Below are 19,025 nucleotides of genomic sequence, written 5' to 3' on the forward strand. Positions count from 1 at the left end.
ACGGTACCGGAACACTCGCTATACTCCAGGCGGCACACTGTGTATTAAAAACGAGTGATGTAAGCCCACAGCCAAACAGTGCATGGAGCTTAGGGATTCTTACGGAAGAACAGAAGGAAGGATTGTGGGTCCCGAAGGGGACAGAAACGCCACAGGAAGACCAACAGAGTCAACTCACCTGGACCTTGGGCTCTCAGAGTCTAAACCGACAACTAAGGAACACACAGGGCTGAACCCAGGCCTCCCTGCTCATCTGGAGCAGACGTGCAAGCTTGGCTTTCATCTGAGTCCTGAACAATTGGAGCCAGGGCTCTCCCAAAAGCTGCTGCCTGTCTGTGGGATATGTTCTAGCTGGGCTGTCTTGTCTGGTCTTAGTAGGAGAGGAAGTGCACAGCCTCATGCCAGGGTGGGGGAGGGGAATACCCAGGAGGGCCACGCCCATCCAGAGAAGGGGACAGGGTGACTGGGAGGTGGCAGTGAGCAGGATGTAAAGTGAGTAAGTGAAAAAAAATTAAAGTTTAAAAAAATGATCTAAGCGAGTGATCTAAGCTGGTGAGACAGCCCAGTGAGCAGACACTTGCTGCCAAGCCTGACAGACAGCCCGAGAGACCCCCAAGCCCACAGGAGGAGCCTGACAGCCCGAGAGACCCCTAACTCCACAGGAGGAGCCTGGCAAACCCCCAAGCCAGCATGGCAGGAGGACTAAGTCCCTCAAGATCTCCTCTAGCCTCCACATATGCTGTAGAACTCACCAACTCCACCCTAGTTTATAAACTCACATAAGAAACACTTTTAAAAAGGAAAGTAAACCAAGATAAATGTTATTCAAGGTATAAGCAGAGACCTTGTAGAACACTGAGATGTTTTAAACACTACATTTTATTGAAAATATTAATTTGAATAATCTAAAAAATATTGATAAAATGTTAAACTTCTTCACATAAATTACCATATTGGTTTTGCCTACTGTACATAAAGTAGCACCCTTTTCTTGATGACCAAGTTTACTGAGGAGCAAGGGCTCTGCTGCCCCCTGGTGGTCAGTCACTTGGGCACAGCTAAGTCCGTGAATCTGCCCATGTAATTTGCTGCTTCCTTCCTTCCCTGAGTAGGAATGCACTTTAGTGAATGACTTTGGCCCTCCTGGAAACATGTTCTCCCACTGGCACTTAGTTTGTTTTCTTGTTTTTGTTTGTTTCTTGTTTTCATTTTTAGACACGGTCTTATGTAGCCCAGGCTAGCCTGGAACTCACCACACAGCCAAGGGTGAATGTGAACTTCAGATTCTCCTACATACTTCTCTTTCCAGTGGTGACTGCAGGGAGCCACCAACCCTGGCTTTAGGTGGTGCTAGCAACAGAACCCGGGCTTTCCGTACGGTGGACAAGCACTTCCCCAGGTAAGTTACATCCCATCACTGACTTTATAGACAGGAAAGTCCATCCATATACAATGGAAGAGCAGGAAAGTCTCGGCCACAGTTCCTACCCCCAGTGAGGCGAGCAGGGCCACCGGAGACGGCAGTCTGCTAGTGCAGCTTTCCCAGGGCCAGATTTGCCACTGTTTTCTGGTTTTCTTCTTTCCTCTCTGGTTTTGATGTTTTATTTTTGTTGTTTTTGGAGATGGGGTCTTATTAAGTAGCCTTGGATGGTCTAGAATCAGAGAGATCCACCTGGCTCAGTTTCCCAAGTGCTGGGATTGTAGGTGTGAGCTATCATGCCTTTAACACTATCTTCATTAAAACTGATGTCACTACTCTGGACAACTCCATGTCCACTCTCCAGGAACAGGTGACCTTGCCTCAGGTTTCTGGAAACCAACCCTGAAAGGAGACATCAACACAGCCTAAGCTCATTCTCTAGACTGAACATTTTAGACTTGAGGCTCTTCAGCTCTCCTTGTATCTTATGAGCTCTCCTGTTGCTATCACGGACTTCACACAGAATGGCCAGATCCTGATTTCCATGGGTGTTCATGGTTGCCTAGAGGGTTGAGAAAAGAGAGAGAAAGAACTATGGCATTAGCTACGGGAGAGAAACCAAGTCACAAAGAGCAGCTATGCTGGCTGGCTCCTTTTTTACATATGATAAATACAGCACTAAAATTCTTCAGTGACTCATTTTTAAATGAAAACGTTTAACTGGCCAAAGCATCTGGGAGAAGGCAAGAAGCTCAAGAGTTCTGGGTTATCCTTGGCTACCTATGCAGACTGAGGCCAGCCTGGCTGACCAGAAACCATCTCAAACAAACGAATATTAAAAATATATATTAAAAATATAAAACAAAAGCAGAAAAGCTTTGGGATACAGATTATCAAGTAGCTAACAATGGGCAAAAAGACCAAGACAGCACTGGTGAGGTTGATCAGCGGTTAGGAAAGGCACTTGCCACCAAGCCTGGGGATCTGAGTTGGGTCCCCAGGAGCCACATGGTGGACCAGTGAACTGAAAGGAGTACACTGACCTCCACACATTCACCGTGTTACACAGGCCTGCACACAGAAATAAATAGATGTTAACAAAAAGTAAGACCAATAACAGCATTATTGGTAAATTTGCCCATTTTTTCCTGTTTGTTCAGAACATAGCAACTATTTAGGACTTAAGGAGACTGCTAATCTCTAGCAAAGCTCTCAAGGCAAGCTAGATACTAAAAGGTGTCTGGGAAAGGACTTCATTACTCAGTCATTTTCTCACTTTAAAAGTAGACAATTCGGGGTTGGGGATTTAGCTCAGTGGTAGAGTGCTTGCCTAGCAAGTGCAAGGCCCTGGGTTTGGTCCCCAGCTCTGAAAAAATAGACAATTCTTGGGGCTGGAGAGATGGCTCAGTGGTTAAGAACACTGGCTGTTCTTCCAGAGGTCCTGAGTTTAATTTCCAGCAACCACACGGTGGCTCACAACCATCTGTAATGCGATCTGATGCTCTCTTCTGGTGTGTCTGAAGACAGCGACGGTGTACCTCATATATATGTGTGTGTGTGTGTGTGTGTGTGTGTGTGTGTGTGTGTGTGTGTGTGGAGAGAAAGAGAGAGAGAGAGAGAGAGAGAGAGAGAGAGAGAGAGAGAGAACACTGTTTGATCTTCTAGGGGCCATGGGTTCAGTTTCCAGGCCCCCACATAGCAGCTCACAGTTGCCAGTTCCAGGGGATCTCCCACCCTCACCCAGACAGGCATATATGCAAACAAATAAAATAAAAATGAATAAAATCATTACAACACTCTATCACACACACACAGAGGAATCCTTTCTTGAAAAATCCGAGAGAGAGAGAGAGAGAGAGAGACCCGAACAATTCTTTTGAGAATGTGTGTGCACTCAGCCACGCCCACACGACACGAGTGAGGGGCTATACTAGCCAGCAAGCACATCCCTGGGGTCCCCCGTCTTCTTCTCAGCCCTGGGCTGCTGCAGATGGACGTCTGTGCTCAGCTTTCATGTGGGTGCCAGGGACCTGAACTCAGGTCATAACGCTTGCACAACCAGCAATGTTTACTCACTGAGCCCAGCCCCCATTTCCTATACACATCTACTTTTTTAATCTAGTTGAATTGGAAAAGGTGATAATTTGTACGTTTATGTCGGTCTTTGTTTTTCCAATCAAGTGTTCCTATTGAACTAACAGAGAGGACTCAAGGATACTTACCCATCTGTTGTGTTCAAGTAAGGACAAAGCACAGCCTATTGGTTTTTGTAATGCTGGAGATCTACAGCATTGTTTTTCTTACACATTACACCCACTCTACATCACATCCTTGGCCATCCTTCTGAGGAACCACCCTGACCATCTTTTCTACAATCCCACCTCAATTTCCCTTTCCTAACTCAGGAGCAAAGGTACCTTATAGAGCGTTTGCTCCAGGTCTCTCAGCTTCTGTCGGAGAGCCTTAATGTCTGTCTTGAAGCCCTCTACTTCCAGGATTCGTCGATGCTCCAAGGCCTGATAGCGTCTTGTCATTATCTGTAAGCGCTTGCCCATCTTGTTGGAGCGATCCTACAAATGGGTGACGAAGAGTTTATGGAAAGGAGACTCTCCCCCGCAGTCTGCGTGTTCTACTCAGCCCAAGTGTGAAACACCACATACCTTGAAGATCTCTCTCCTCACTCCTTCTTCCTCCCGAATTCGAGCAAGTTCCTCTTCTAGGGAAATGCACTGTTCTTGGTACATGTTGGACAGCTTTTTCTCTTGTGTTAGCTTATCCTTAAGAGACTGTGGGCCAAAGGGATGAAAAGTTTTAATGTTCGGCCCTATAATCAAATTTGTAATTCAAAATAGCACTATGGTAAAGAAGGGAGGAAAAGATTTTCAGAGCAAATCTGTAGAAGCAGACATGAGGAGCAACCCAGGGTCCTGCTATAGCTAGACTTCCTGTCTATCCTTTCTCCAGTGCACATAAGTAGATGTTCTTTAAGGCAAAGAAACCCAGGTGTCCTGGAGAGGATTGCTGTCACTCTGATGAAACGCCATCGCACAGCAGCTTGGGAAGGACAGGGTTGTCTGGCTTACATGTCCGCATCCTAGTCTATCAGGGGAGGAAGTCAGAACAGGGCTTACATGTTTTGGCTCTTTAAAAAGAAACATCCACAACATGTATTACAAATGTTCTATAAAAGAACCAGAACAGCAATCCTTCAAACTCTTAAACCAGGAGGACAGCAAGAGTCGGCACTGAGGCCCTTGCCCCAAAGCCTGGCACCCTGCCCACATGGTGGAAGGGGAGAATCGAGTCCTCTAAGCTCTCTGACTCTACATTTGTGTCACGGTATGTTCACACACTGCTCCCCCTGCCTTGCACCCCTCCCCCCATAAATAAATGCAATTTTTTAAATAAAAAGTCTATATACATAGGTGTACCCTGTAATCCAGCTGCTCTGGAGGCAAACACAGGATTCCTGGAGCCCGGGGGTTTAAGCCCTGTCTAGGAAACAATGAACCTCCTGCTTCAAAATAATAAGCCAGTGGCGTGGTGACACACGCTCAGAACACCAGCACTCAGGAGGCAGAGGCTCACAAGAGGATCACAAGTTCAAAGCCATCCTCAGGTACACAGAGAGTTGGAAGCCAGCCTGGGTTACCTGAAACCCAGTCTTAACGTCACATCAGATCATGTTACTTCCTTATACAACCCTTCCAAGACACAATCCTTAGGGCTGTTTATATCCTCATAGGGCCTGCAGGGCCATCTACTGCCAGCTACCCCGGGACTTGCATGTCAGTTCCTCCTTGTTTTCTTCTCTGTGGCACTAAGAATTAAACTTCAGGCCTTGATCAGTTCCTTGATCTCTACCAATGAGCTTCATCGCCAGCTCCCAATTCCTCCTTGTTATTTTACAGCCATGATAGCATCCTTCCTTTCCCTTAAACATGCTCAAGGAACTTCTTTCTCCCTCTGCCAGGAATGCCCTTCCCCTAATCGATATCACAGGCCTCAGCAAAAGCACCAGACTTAAGAAGATGTCCCTAGGTCCCTTTCTGAAGCAGAGTTCCAACAAGTAATACAATCCTTACATAAGTCTCTTACTAACATAAAATTAGATGATTTTCCTTGTTCACTAAAATATAAACACAGTGAAAAACAGACTTGTCTAATTCTACATTGCTAAACCCATAAGTTGAATCATGAATGAATGAATGAATGAATGAATGACATGTGATATTTTTGTCTTGCTTTTGAGACAATCTTACTCCACAGTCCGGTCTGGAATTCTGTCTGGCTTAGTATTTCAAATTCTCAATCACCATCATGGTCAGTTACTCCTGGTTATGTACTCCATGACATTGCTATCTAGCTTCAGGAACTGAATGAATCTTATATAACAATGTATAGGCTCTTTGAAATTCTCCGAGTCTCTGACAGGCTCTCAAAGTCAACATGCGGCCGGCCAGGGAGGACTTGGAATTTTCCGTCACCTTCTCTAATCTCTCAAATGCTGGGATAACAGGCATTAGCTATCACACCTGGCTTTACACAGCGCTAAGGATCAAGTCCAGGGCCTCAGTATGCTATACAAACATTCTATCAATTGGGCTTCAACTCAGCCCCCGGGATTCCGAGTTTCTCAACTGTCCCAGGAAGAGATGGCGTTACCTTCACATACTCATTCTGAGCATGATGATTCTCATGTAAAGTGGGAACGACTTTCCCAAGCTTGTCTTCTTTCTTCCTGTACTGCGCTCTGTGCTGCTTCATCACTGACATCAGGTGGTCTCTTTCAAGCATCCACAACTTCTCTTTATTTTGGTTTTCAAATTTTAGTTGTAGAAAGTCTTTGGTGCTCTGGTAGAGCAGTTCTTGGGTATGATGGAGACTGAAAGAAAGAACAGCTGTGAGCGTGAATATGCTCGCACTGTACAGCGGAATCACAGGCTATTCCAAAAGACGATTCAGGTTCTCTAAAAATTGGACTTTTCTTTTTTTCACTCTGTAGACCAGGCTGAGCTCAAACTCAAAGATCCGCCTACCTCTGCCTCCCCAGTGCTGGGATTAAAGGCGTATGCCACCATCACCTGGCTAAGATTTTTGAAAAATGTGTACCTATGTGAATTATCTGCATAATTTAGTTGTTGAACACCTCTGGAGGACAGAGGTGCCAGATCCCCCAGGAACTGGAGTTACAGATGGTGTTAGCCACCTGATGTGCATGCTGGGAACTGAACCCAGGTCCTCTGTAATAGTGCTTAGAACAGCTGAGCTATTCAGAAAAACAGGACGCCTATCAGAACAGTATTCTGTGAGTCCTCACCTCTTGGTCAGCTCTTTGATTTTCTCTTGATTTCTCTGGTGCTGAACTTGGATCTCCTCGATTCGGATCCGTCTGTCCTCCATGAGCCCTTCGACTTGTTCTCTAGAAAGCTTTGTCTGCTCTCCCAGCTGGGCCTGAAGTGCTTCCACCTACAGGGCCGAGAGGAGAGGAGTGAGCTATCCACTCCTGCTTCTATGACTTTGTATCTAAGGTGAGCCCTTCCTAGAAACGAAGGAAAACTGAGGCGGGCAGGGGTGGGGGAGTGAGGGTGGGGTGGAGGGGTGGGCAGGGACCAAAATAGATACATCTCAGTTCTGATCTACTTGTGTATGCGTTTTGTATATGCCTGTATTCTGTTCATACCTGTGTGTGCACATGTGAATCAAAGTAAAGTGTCTCCTCCAATCACTCCCCACCTTTTTTTTAAAGATTTATATTTTGTATGTGAGTACACTGTAGCTGTTTTCAGACACACCAGAAGGGGGCATTTCATTACAGATGGTTGTGAGCCACCATGTGGTTGCTGGGATTTGAACTCAGGACCTCTGGAAGAGCAGTCAGTGCTCTTAACCGCTGAGCCATCTCTCCAGCCCTACCTTATTTCTTTTTTTTTTTTCTTTTTTCTTTTTTTCGGAGCTGGGGACTGAACCCAGGGCTTTGTGCTTGCTAGGCAAGTGCTCTACCACTGAGCTAAATCCCCAACCCCCCTATCTTATTTCTTAAAACATGTGTTAAAACATGGTTTCTCACAGAACTTAAAGCTCGCCAATTCCCCAAGCTGAATGGCCAGTGAGTTCCAGGGATCTGCCTTTCTTCACTCCCTATGCCTTTGTTCACACTCAGTTGCTCATCTGTATCACACACAGTAAAGCTGTAGCCTACTTCTCCCCACCCCATTATTCTTACTGTCATGATTTTTGAGGACTGGCCAAAGGCAGAAATTTTTAAGTCAATGGACTGTTCCCCTAATAGGGATAGGAACTTTCCAAATGACATATATGACCAAGTAGTATGATAATGGTTTATTATTTTCCTAAATTTCAGAACATATGCACTAAATAAATGAACACAACCCCAATGCTGATTTGTCAAACAGGCAATGTCGCTGTGCCACTCTTTCCATAGTCCTCAGGCCAATCACTAAGTGAACTCTAACCAGGCACAGTGGCCTGGACTCAGGAGGCAGAAGCAGGAGGATCTCTGAGTTTCAGAGCAGTCTAGTCTACATAGCAAGTTACTGACTAGCCAGGGCTACAAGGTGAGACCTTGTTGTAAAACAAATGGGAATTCTCATTTTAGAATTGTTTTGTTAGATAGGATTTAGCATATGAACTAAAATGGTTGCCAGAAGCATTGTAGAATGTTCAAATAGAAAATAATGACTTTAAAGTGTAAGTGCTAAGAAGTTATTCTCTCCTGAGAAACCCACATCTACTCCAGGGAGTGCATTACTGTTCTCCCCTTGCCTCCTTCCAAATATGCAAGCTTATACAATGCATCCAGAAGATCACATGTGTGTGTCGCACAATAACAACAACAGGGGGCTGGAGAGATGGCTCAGCACCAACTGCTCTTCCAGAGGTCCTGAGTTCAATTCCCAGCAACCACATGGTGGCTCACAGCCATCTGTAAAGAGATCCGATGCCCTCTTCTGGTGTATCTGAAGACAGCAACAGTGTACTTATATATAATAAATGAATAAATCTTAAAAAAAACAAAAACAAACAATAACAACAACAAAAACCCTGCACTAAACAAAACTTCATTCCCTGTATAGCTCCTGATCTGTACAGTAATGGGCTGTCTGCAGCAGTGCAGTGGGCTACTGAACTATATATAGTTATGTGATCTTGTGAAGATACCCCTAAGAATACTTTAAGTGATAAAACCATCTTGGGAAAACTGGCCCTTGCTCAATCAGATCAACCATAAATTCACCAACATTCCTAGTGTAAACTGTCTCTGGACCAGCCTAAATTCTATACGATGTGTCTATGACCCAAAGGTTATGAGAATGGCCTGACAATTAACTGCTTTCTCTCTGCTTCTGTAAATAACTTCACGCTGCAGACGTTCACACTGCCTTGCTGTATACATGCGCAATTGCCTTTAAAAACCTCAACAAGTTGGAGGCAGTGAATAAAGCTTCCATATGACTTAGGCATCTCGGGAGTCTTTCTCTTCAAGTACCCATCACAGCAGAACCCTTCACTCCCATCGCAGATCTCTGAGGAGTGAAGATAAGTAGAGATAGGGTTTTGCTAGGTAACTGTCCTTTGTCTGCTGTCCCTAGAGGCCAGCAGGCTTCAGATTTCTGCCAATCTTCCTCTCAGGCTCCTAAGTGCTGCTATTACAGAAGTGTGCCACTATGTAGGGCTTTCTCTCCTACATCAATGTTCATATTTAAATCTGTATTAAAACAGGTGTGGTGGCACATGTATTTAATCCCAGAGGCAGGTGGATTTCAGAGTTGGAGGCCAGCCTAGTCTACACAGTGAGCTCCAGGTCACCCAGCCAGGGCTGTGTAGAGAGACCTTGTCTCAAAACAAAGCAAAACTCAAAACAAAAACAACAAAAAACATCTCTAACTTTGCTAGAAAAAAAAAGTGCTTAGTACTAAGAATAATCTCAATTTTCTTGGCCCCATAATGCCTGAATGCAATCCTGGTGCAAAGAGATTGTTCTCCTATAATAGCAAGGGTACATTGTACATTGCTCAGTGTGTGGAGAGAAACCCTTGGTCTGTCAAGATGAATGTATCACCTGCAGGTGTCACCTGCAGGAGATGTCTGTATGTCCCTCTGGATGAGAGTGTCACCTGCAGGAGGAGTGTCTGTATGTCCCTCTGGTAACGCTCAGAAATGTCTTCCTTGTCCTTTACTCTTATTCGTCTTTTGCTTACTGTAGGATCTAAATAGAAAACAGAAGTTCATCAAAAACTCTGCTCAGCTCTTCTTTCTGTTTCTGCTACTCAGGCACCAGCACTGACTGCAGAGTTTAGTTTCCTTCACCTGCAAGAGAAGAAAAGAACACACTGGAGACCCACAGCGCCCGATTCCCAGCCAGAAGTCTTCTATGGCGACTCTGCAGCACCTCACTTGGGTAATCATATCCATCTTGTGGCAGAATGCTTCTCTTAAGTTGTGAATATTTCCTCAGTAAAAACTCACATTTAAACACTTTGGTTTTTACATACCATATGATTTTCAAAAGGAAAGGTAATAAGCAACAAAAACTAAGTGAGTTCACTAGAGCCTGGGAAGGGTATGGAGGAGCTGTGGGGAAGATGGCTGATGGTGCAGGGCTGCTAGAACAACCTCTAATGGTTTCTAGCACAGTAGCATAAGTATGGCTGACAACAACTGAATATGTGAAAACAGCTAGCAGCAGACAAGGCTACACAGTTGTGGTTTGCCCTGAAGTTATCTGTATTTTGATGCTCCATTGAATTTGTAAAGTACAGGTGAGGGGCAGGTACAGGATAGAAGGAGGACTGTCATTGGAGGAGAAGGAAGGATGGGCAGGAGAGAAGTTTGAAGGAAGAGAAGGAGACTGAAAAAGAGACAAGACAGAAGAGAGAGAGGAGAGAAGCCGTGGCAGCCGAGACAAGACGGCAGGTGATGTTAAGATTCTGCTCTGTGTATTTACAAGTTGTTATTAATGTTCTCAAGGGATGGATGGTACCGGGCTTTGTATGTTTAAGTGGGCAATTATATCTTACCAACTGGATCTAAGATTATTGTGTTGTGTGTTCTTTTATGTGAGGATTTGAGTGTAGGAAAGTGCGCGGCTGGGATGAGTTTCTGCCAAGATACCTAGCAGATACCTTGAGCACCAAGGAGCGGACCTAGCGGGATAAAAGACAACCATACTTTTTTATTTTTATATTTTTACAACAACACTACACAGTGCTTATAAAAGGTGATGGCTATCTACTAGTTACCCTGATCACTAATACAATGTCTCAACAAGGTAAAAATACCAGGGCTGGAGAGATGGCTCAGCGGTTAAGAGCACTGACTATTCTTCCAGAGGTCCTGAGTTCAATTCCCAGCAACCACATGGTGGCTCACAACCATCTGTAATGGGATCTGATGCCCTCTTCTGCTGTGTCTGTCAATAGCCACAGTGTACTCACATACATTAAAAATAATTAAAAAAAAAAAAAACAAAAAACAAAAAAACCAGACATAGACCTCTGGCATTGACACAAATACCTCTGTATACACATGCTTCCGTATGAACACACACACACACACACACACACACACACACACACACACACACGAAACAACAAAACCCCTTGCATTAAACACTAGTTCATTCCTTCCATAGTTGTAGAAGTATACAATAGTAGACTGCCAGAGACATCGTTACTAATGCCAGCCACTCTCTCTGTCTAGTAGGAAAAACTTTCTAACTGATTGCAGTGGGATTTTCAATTCAACATCAGAGAAACTTCTAGTATGGTGGTTACCTGCTTTGGAAGCTGAAGGCTCACACACATCTACGGCCTGGATAGTCTTCTGGAGAATGCTGGCCTAAAGAACAAAAGGTATAAAAGTGGGTTCAAGGGGCTGGAGAGATGGCTGGGTAGCTAAGAGCACTGACTGCTCTTCCAGAGGTCCTGAGTTCCCAGCAACCACATGGTGGCTCACAACCATCTGTAATGACATCTGATGCCCTCTTCTGGTGTGTCTGAAGACAGCTACAGTATACTCATATAAATAAAAATTAATAAAAAAAATCTTAAAAAAAAAGTGGATTCAATATGTGTGAAACTGCAGTTTTTAGCCTTAGTTTTACAGATCTAACATTTGAAGTTAAACAGGTCAAAACCCATATATAATCATGTAAACACATTATATGTACATGAGAGGTAGCCTGGGCAAGGTAACATTTTCTCTTTTTCCTTTTAAAAATTTTTTTTTGCTAAAATCCAATGTTAATACAAACTAATTAACAATAAATAAATTCACACTGCAACTTAACAGAATATATTTTAAAAAGTGCTCTTTGAGCAGGGTGTGGTGGTGAATACCCTTAATGCCAGCATTTGGGCAGCAGACACAGGCAAACCTCTAAGAGTTTGAAGGCAGCCTGGTTTACATATTAACTTCCAGACAAGCCGAGGGTGCAAAGGGAGTCCTTGTCTCAAAATTTACCTCTTCCTCAAAAAAGTAAGGTGCCCTTGACAAGGACACTAAGAGAATAGTAAAACTATGCACATTAGGTATATATGATAATGCTACAGAGAAATTATTCTTTACAAAAATGAGAAGCAGCCGGGGCTGGGGATTTAGCTCAGTGGTAGAGCGCTTACCTAGGAAGCGCAAGGCCCTGGGTTCGGTCCCCAGCTCCGAAAAAAAGAACCAAAAAAAAAAAAAAAAAAAAAAATGAGAAGCAGCCAAGCAAGGTGGCGTGCCCCTCAGACAACAAATCTGAGGTCAGACCTCATGGCTGACCTGCTTACCTGCTGGTCAGACTCACTGGGGTTACAGATTTACACCTTGGGGTTTTCTTTGTTTGTTTAACACACAAAGTAAAAATCTGACCCAAATCTTTATTTATTCTATGTATGTTTTTCCGTCATACATGTATGTGTACCATGCTCATGCCTGGTGTCCTCAGATCCTCTGGACCTGGAGTTATAGATGATATGATCCTCCGTGTGGGGGCTGGGAATTGAACCCAGGTCCTCTGCAAGGACAAGTGCTTTTAACCACTAGGCCGTCGTCTCTCCAGACCCCAAGGCCCACATCATTAATCCCAGTACTCAGGATGGATGGATCACTGTGAGTCTGAGGCCAGTCCGGTTTACAAAAAGTTCCAGGACAGTCAGGGATACACAGTGAGACAGTGTCTCAAAAACTAAACCCACAAAACTTAAAAACAACAATAACAACACCCCAAAAATTTAAATAGGGGGTTGGAGAGATGCCCCCATGGTTAAAAGCATTGACTGCTCTTCCAGAGGCCCTGGCTTCAATTCCCAGCACCTACATGGCAGCTCAAAACTGTCTCCAAGATCTGATACTCTCACACAGACTTACATGCAGGCAAACGCCAATACACATAAAATAAACATAAATTAATTTGAAGAACTGGAATATGCCTAGAGTGCATGCCTTTAATCCCAGCACTCAGGAGGCAAAGGTAGGCAGATTTCTTGAGTTCAAGGTCAGTCTGGTCTACAGAGCAAGTTCAAGGACAACCAGGTCTAAACAGAGAAACCTTGTCTCAAAAAATACAAAAAGAAAAGAAAAAAAATTAAAATAGTACATATATGCTCATAAATATTTCTATGATTGGAAAAAACATATATTTATACTGCATATATATGTATATATATCCTATATAAATACTGTATTGTTTATGATTATTTATCCTCTCTGGGGATAGATTAGTTTTATACGATGGACTTCTGTCTGTGTGGGATTTTGTTGTAGTTTTGGTTCTCCAGATCTCACAGAATGCAGGCTGGCCATGAACTGGATACTCCTGCCTCCACCTCCCAAGTGCTGGGATTATTAAAGTGTGTCTCACCATCTGTGTGTTTATGATAAAGACCATTATTAATTTATCATACGTATAAAAAAGTCAGTACTGAAATATCTTCTTCACAAAGACTAGCCTTGCTTTCCTCTGTAATCTCAGCAAAGACGTCTGCCCTGTCTAAGCTTCAGTTTGCTTTTTGTTCTGTCTGGTATGGCGCTGGGGATGGAAGAGCCTCACGCTTCTAGGTCAGGGAGCCATGGCTTTACGTTTCTTTTTTTTCCTTACCAAGAAAACCAAAGTACACCTATTCACCAACAATGATATAATTTGGAATTAAAACATACAATGAAAACAAATAAACACTTTTCTCAGTGTTTTCAAATTCCTGGCAAGTTACTCTCGAGTGACTCTTGAGGATCAGTGACTAGTCAGTATCTGGAGGGATTCTGAGTTTTCAGAGTTATGACACCTTAAATGTACTTCTAATAGTCTTTACAGTCTGCATTTTCAATGGCAAAAAATTCTTGTTTAAAGTAGAAAATGTACTAAGTTTAGTAGCGTTTACAAAGAACTACACATAAAAGCATAATTAAAATTAAGGTCTGGTAACGTGACAGCCCCCTCCCTTGCAGAAATGATGTGCAGGACTAACTCTGAAGACTTAATTTGCAGTGAAAATGTGTTATACTTTGAGAGAGCACTCAGAGATTTTTTTTTGTTTTAATTTTATGTGTGCTGGTGTTTGCCTGTGTACATGTCCAGGAGTGTATCTGATTCCCTAGAACTGGAGTTACGGATGGTTTGTGAGCGGCCATGTGGGTGCTCAGAATAAAACCCAGGTCCTCTGAAAGAGCAGTCTGTATTCTTAACTGCTAAGCTATCTCTCTGGTCCCTTGACAGTTTCTTAATATTGAAAAAAAAATCTTCACAAGGTTTTTGCAGAGAAGAACTTTAAGCCTCCAGCAGATACTGGCTGGCTCACTGCTCTCCATGAGTCACTGCTGGCAAGTAGAGGGTCTGACTATGGACCCGTACCTGTATCCTGCAAAGGTCACACTCATCAGACCATAGTAGAAATTACTCACCTTGTGAGGAGGCTCCTTAAGAAAATAGGTCACTTCGCCGGTATCTGTTCCCACAAGAGCCAATAGATTCTGAATCTTTTTCTTGTCCTCCAGCTCCCTGCAATTCTCATAAAAAAAAAAAATAATCATTACACACTTACCCCATGTAAGTAACCATCTCTATTTAAAAGACTTCCCTCTGGCCAGTGGTGGTGGAACACACCTTCAGTGTCAGCACAAAGGAGGCAGAGGCAGAGGCAGAAGATCGCTGGAAGTTCAATGCAAGCCTGGTCTATACAGTGAGTTCTAAACCAGCCAGGACTACATAGTAGTCTAAAACGAAACCAAGCCAAACCAACAAAACAGAATTCAAAAGATTTCTTGATTTTTATTTTTATTTTTTTTTTGAGACAGTCTCACATATCCCCAGGTCATACTTGGGCTTGTTGTAGGGCCAAGGATAACTCTGATCCTTCATTCTTCTGTCTGCTTTTAAGAGAACAGGCCCATGTCACCGCACCCAGTTTATGTGGTGCTAGAGACAAACCAAGAGCTTTGTGCACTCGATGGAAACATTCTACAACTGAGCTATATCCTCAGCTTCTGATGTTTTAAAATGACTATACCCAAACTGGAGAGATGGCTCAGAGGTTAAGAGCACTGACTTCTCTTCCAGAGGTCCTGAGTTCAATTCCCAGCAACCACATGGTGGCTCACAACCATCTGTAATGGGATCTGATGCCCTCTTCTGGTGTGTCTGAAGACAGTGACAGTGTACTCATATACATAAAATAAATTTTAAAAAATGACTATACCCACAAGTTAAAAATGAACTGTATCTTAGTTCCAGCTATTAGAAGATTAAGTATTTCAATTCAGGAATCCAAAGAGGGGCTGGGGAATAATCTCTTAGCTGTTTCTAGGAGAGTACAGCAGCTGGTCTTCCTCTGCAGCCCTGATAAGGAATACAGCATGCACATGGCTAACAGTCCATTCTCCCTCAAGAGAAAGGACACTCGCTTCCCTCCTTATGCCTCCCATTCCTCAGGGACAGCCTGCTTTCAGTGCTGTCTCCTTGCCTCACTTCAGATGACTCTGAAAAGCCATTCAGCTTCAGAGCCCCCATGGTATTGACTGGAACCTGCCAAAACTGAATCATAGTCAAAGTTCTCCACTGCCCAGCCAGACTCCCCGTTTCCTCAGGGGCAGTTCTCCTCCTGTTCCTCTCTTGCTAGGGTACTTACAGCATGCATCCCGGAAGAAAATCTCTAGTGCAGTTTGTTTCCCAAGGCACCCAACCTAACGCAGCTAAGGTCAGGAACAGTCCAAGGAAGGAAACTCTGAAAAGGGATTTTTCAGAGCTGACGACACAGATGATTTATAGAACACTGCTCCTAAGAGCAGGGCAGGGGAGGAATTAATGGGTTTTGGATGAACAATTAGAGTAATCAAAGAGGAAAAGAGGCCACCACCCTCCTCCAAAACAAACAAGTACCATAAAGATAACCCCACAATCTGTGTCCAGCGAGAGGACTCAGTGAATTATTGTGCTCACTGGACAAACTTGGCACTGGTTCATTCCCTGAAACCCGTAGTAGAAGAAAACAATTGATTCCTAAAAGTTGTTTTCTGACCTTCACACAAACACCACGGCACACATGTTCCTGCTTGCATGCTCCCGTATTCTTGCCCCCCACCCCCTCCCATATACACACACACACACACCCTCTATCCAATTTCCCAGGCGATAAGCCAGAGGAGAACCTTATCTCCCAGAACAAGCCCTTGTTTTCCACAAGTATTTCAAGGCCTGTTGGGAACAGGGCCTCAGGAGAGCTGTTACCTGGTAACCTGAAGCAGCATCATGGCATCAGTCATATGGGGACCATCCTAGTAATCAAATTTTGGCCCAGATCTAGTCCACAGTGAGTCTACTAGGTCTCCAGATTCATTTCCCCAGTTTCCAATGTCTAATTAGAGGTACACACTTGGTAGTTGGCACAACTTCCAAGTTAGGGAATTGGGGTTTTTGTTTGGTTGGTTTTGTCTTTGTTTTGTTTTTTCTTCAGAGGTAAGCCAGTGGGAAACGTCTCAAACTAGCCTTCCCTACTTGGTCAAGAAGACACACAGAGGATAAAAGACTCTGGGGGAAGTGCACACAATTTCTTCCCTTCACTCACTACTATGACCTATACAAAGCAGATGGATTGTGGACACCTCCAAAGGAGGTTTCAATGCAGATGAGTCTCTGCTAGAGCACAGTAGTTGGGTCTCAGGTATGTGGACTAATGAGGCAAACGCCTCGGTTCCACGGCCTGAAGAAGAAAGAAGTCCATGTGCGCACAAGGTAGACAAGAGCCTGCTTCAAAGGTCCTTCCCTAGGCCGTGGCAGTTCTTTAACTTTGGAGCAGTACATGATAAACCTGATTATTTCACATGGACAGGACAAAGGGAAGATTTTAGGGCATGCCAGGACATTCTCTCCAAAGCACAAACAACCAGACATAATGGCACACTTGTAATCCCAGCACTTGGAAACTGAGAAAAGAAGGATAAAGAATTATAGAGTAGCCTTGCCTAATCCCTGCCTCCAAAAAAAGGCCAGATGATGCCTCACCGGGAAAAGAAAGCGTGACTTTGGTTGGCAGTGCTGAGGAGGCAGGAACAGAAGAGTGCTGGAGAACTGGAGTGCTTCAGGCTCAGCGAGAAACCCAGTCTCAAAAGCAAGAGGGGAGGCTGGAGAGATGGCTCAACGGTTAAGAGCTCTGACTGCTCCTGCAGACACCCCAGGTTTGAGGCTCAGCACCCACTCTGCAGCTCACAACCATCTAGATCCAGTGGATCCAATGCCCTCTTCTGACTTCCGCTGGCTCCTGCACACAGGTGGCATACGTTTGTGTGTGCGTGCATGTGTGTGTGTGTGTGTGTGTGTGTGTGTGTGTGTGTGTGTGTGTGTATCTATATATACATACATGAAGGCAAGCAGGCAAAACATTCATTCACATAAAATAAATATTTTGTTGGGTGTTGTTTTGTTTTGTTTTGTTTTGTTTTGAGACATGGTTTCACTGGGTGGCCCTAGATAGCTTAGAACTCACTTTGTAGTCCAGGGTGGCCTTGACCTACCTTCCGAGAGTTGGGATAAAAGGTGTGTGCCACCATCCTTGGGCTAAATTATTTATTTTGGTTTTATAATAAGTTTATAGCTTTACATTTGATGGAAGAAACATATTTTTACATATGAGGAAGACACCTGATGTCAGCCACTGACATGCACACTCACACATTTACCATACATGTATGTTTGCACACTTACACATACACATACACATGCTGAACACAGTGGAATATGCCTTTAGTCCCATGACTTGGGAGACAGAGGCTGGCAGAACAGCCAGAGGTACATGATTTAAGGGGGAAAAAATCTTCCTGCATCTGCCTCCTGAGTGCTGGGATTAAAAGTGTGTATGGCCACTGTCTGGCAATAAATAAAAATTTAAAAGCACTTAAAATAAAACTCAAACAACAACAAAAGGGCGGCTCATGGTGGCTCAAAACTATAATCCTAGCATTCAGAAGACTGAGGCATGAGGAGCACAAGTTAGAGGACAGCCTAGGCAACACAGTCATCTCCAGGCTAGCCTGGGTTCTAGAATGAGACCCTGCTTCAACAAGCAAACAAAGTTACCAAAACTACAACAGAAGAAAAGAACTAGCAATGACTTGAATTTACATTTTTCCAATGTCACATAAATGGGTAAAAAAATAGATGAAAATGTGCTCAAGCCAGGTGGGGATGGTGCAGGCCTTTAATGGCAGAGGCAGAGAGGCAGAGGCAGAGAGGCAGAGAGGCAGAGAGAGAGGCAGAGGTGAGGCAGAGAGGCAGAGAGGCAGAGAGGCAGAGGCAGAGAGAGAGAGACAGAGGCAGAGAGGCAGAGAGGCAGAGGCAGAGAGAGAGACAGAGGCAGAGAGGCAGAGAGGCAGAGGCAGAAGGGCAGAGAGGCAGAGGCAGAGAGGAGGCAGAGAGGCAGAGAGGCAGAGAGGCAGAGAGGCAGAGAGGCAGAGAGGCAGAGGCAGAAGGGCAGAGAGGCAGAGGCAGAGAGGAGGCAGAGAGGCAGAGAGGCAGAGAGGCAGAGAGGCAGAGAGGCAGAGGCAGAGGGGCAGAGAGGCAGAGGCAGAGGTAGAAGCAGGTGGGTCTCTGTGAGTTTGAGGTCATCCTGGTCCACAGAGCAAGTTCCAGGATAGCCAAGGCTACATAGTGAAACCTTGTCTTGAAAAACCTAAAAGTCAAAAAACCAAACAAAGCACAAGAAAGACTACTCTAATCCTAGAGCTTGCTGTGCGGCTGGCCTCTAAGCACCCTATCATCGTTCTAACATTCTCCGTGGTAATATTTGCCAAAATTATCTGCTCAGAGGTGCTGTGTTGTTCTCTAAGAACCTCCCTAGATTTACCTACAGGTAAATCTCTATCAAAGCTTGTTCCCTGGGACACAACCAAAGAGAATGACTGTAGATACATCTCATCATTGAAGTGTAACCTAGAGTTTCCATTCTAACGTTTCCCTTCTATTCAGTACCCAATTATTTTTTTTAATATTTTTATTAATTCTTTGTATACATGTGACTCTATGTTCATATTTATAATGGCTTCAGAGGCTAGAACATGACCCTGGATCCCCTGGAACTGGAGTTAAAGTAGTTATGAGCCGCCCAACACGGTG

General features: G+C 44.2%; 1 protein-coding gene across 19 annotated transcripts in view; it reads right to left on the reverse strand.

Moving 5' to 3' along the window:
* Positions 1-861: 861 nt before the first annotated feature.
* Positions 862-19,025, reverse strand: part of Ccdc77 (coiled-coil domain containing 77) — a 31,834-nt gene continuing 13,670 nt past the window's right edge. For 17 of the 19 annotated variants that reach the window (XM_006237236.5, XM_063286118.1, XM_006237244.5 and 14 more), the window contains 8 exons: positions 14,324-14,420; positions 11,218-11,281; positions 9,559-9,650; positions 6,741-6,889; positions 6,086-6,305; positions 4,081-4,206; positions 3,838-3,990; positions 862-1,982 (listed from right to left, as the gene is read on the reverse strand). In XM_006237236.5, the coding sequence (XP_006237298.1) occupies positions 1,836-1,982; positions 3,838-3,990; positions 4,081-4,206; positions 6,086-6,305; positions 6,741-6,889; positions 9,559-9,650; positions 11,218-11,281; positions 14,324-14,420 (1,048 nt within the window). In that variant the 3' untranslated portion in view covers positions 862-1,835. Of the gene's footprint in view, positions 1,983-3,837; positions 3,991-4,080; positions 4,207-6,085; positions 6,306-6,740; positions 6,890-9,503; positions 9,651-11,217; positions 11,282-14,323; positions 14,421-19,025 lie in introns of those variants that run through there. The other 2 variants (XM_063286115.1, XR_005503234.2) reach the window with 2 other exon arrangements.

The sequence above is a fragment of the Rattus norvegicus genome, chromosome 4 (genome assembly GCF_036323735.1).
Source record: "Rattus norvegicus strain BN/NHsdMcwi chromosome 4, GRCr8, whole genome shotgun sequence".
NCBI classification, from domain to species: domain Eukaryota; kingdom Metazoa; phylum Chordata; class Mammalia; order Rodentia; family Muridae; genus Rattus; species Rattus norvegicus.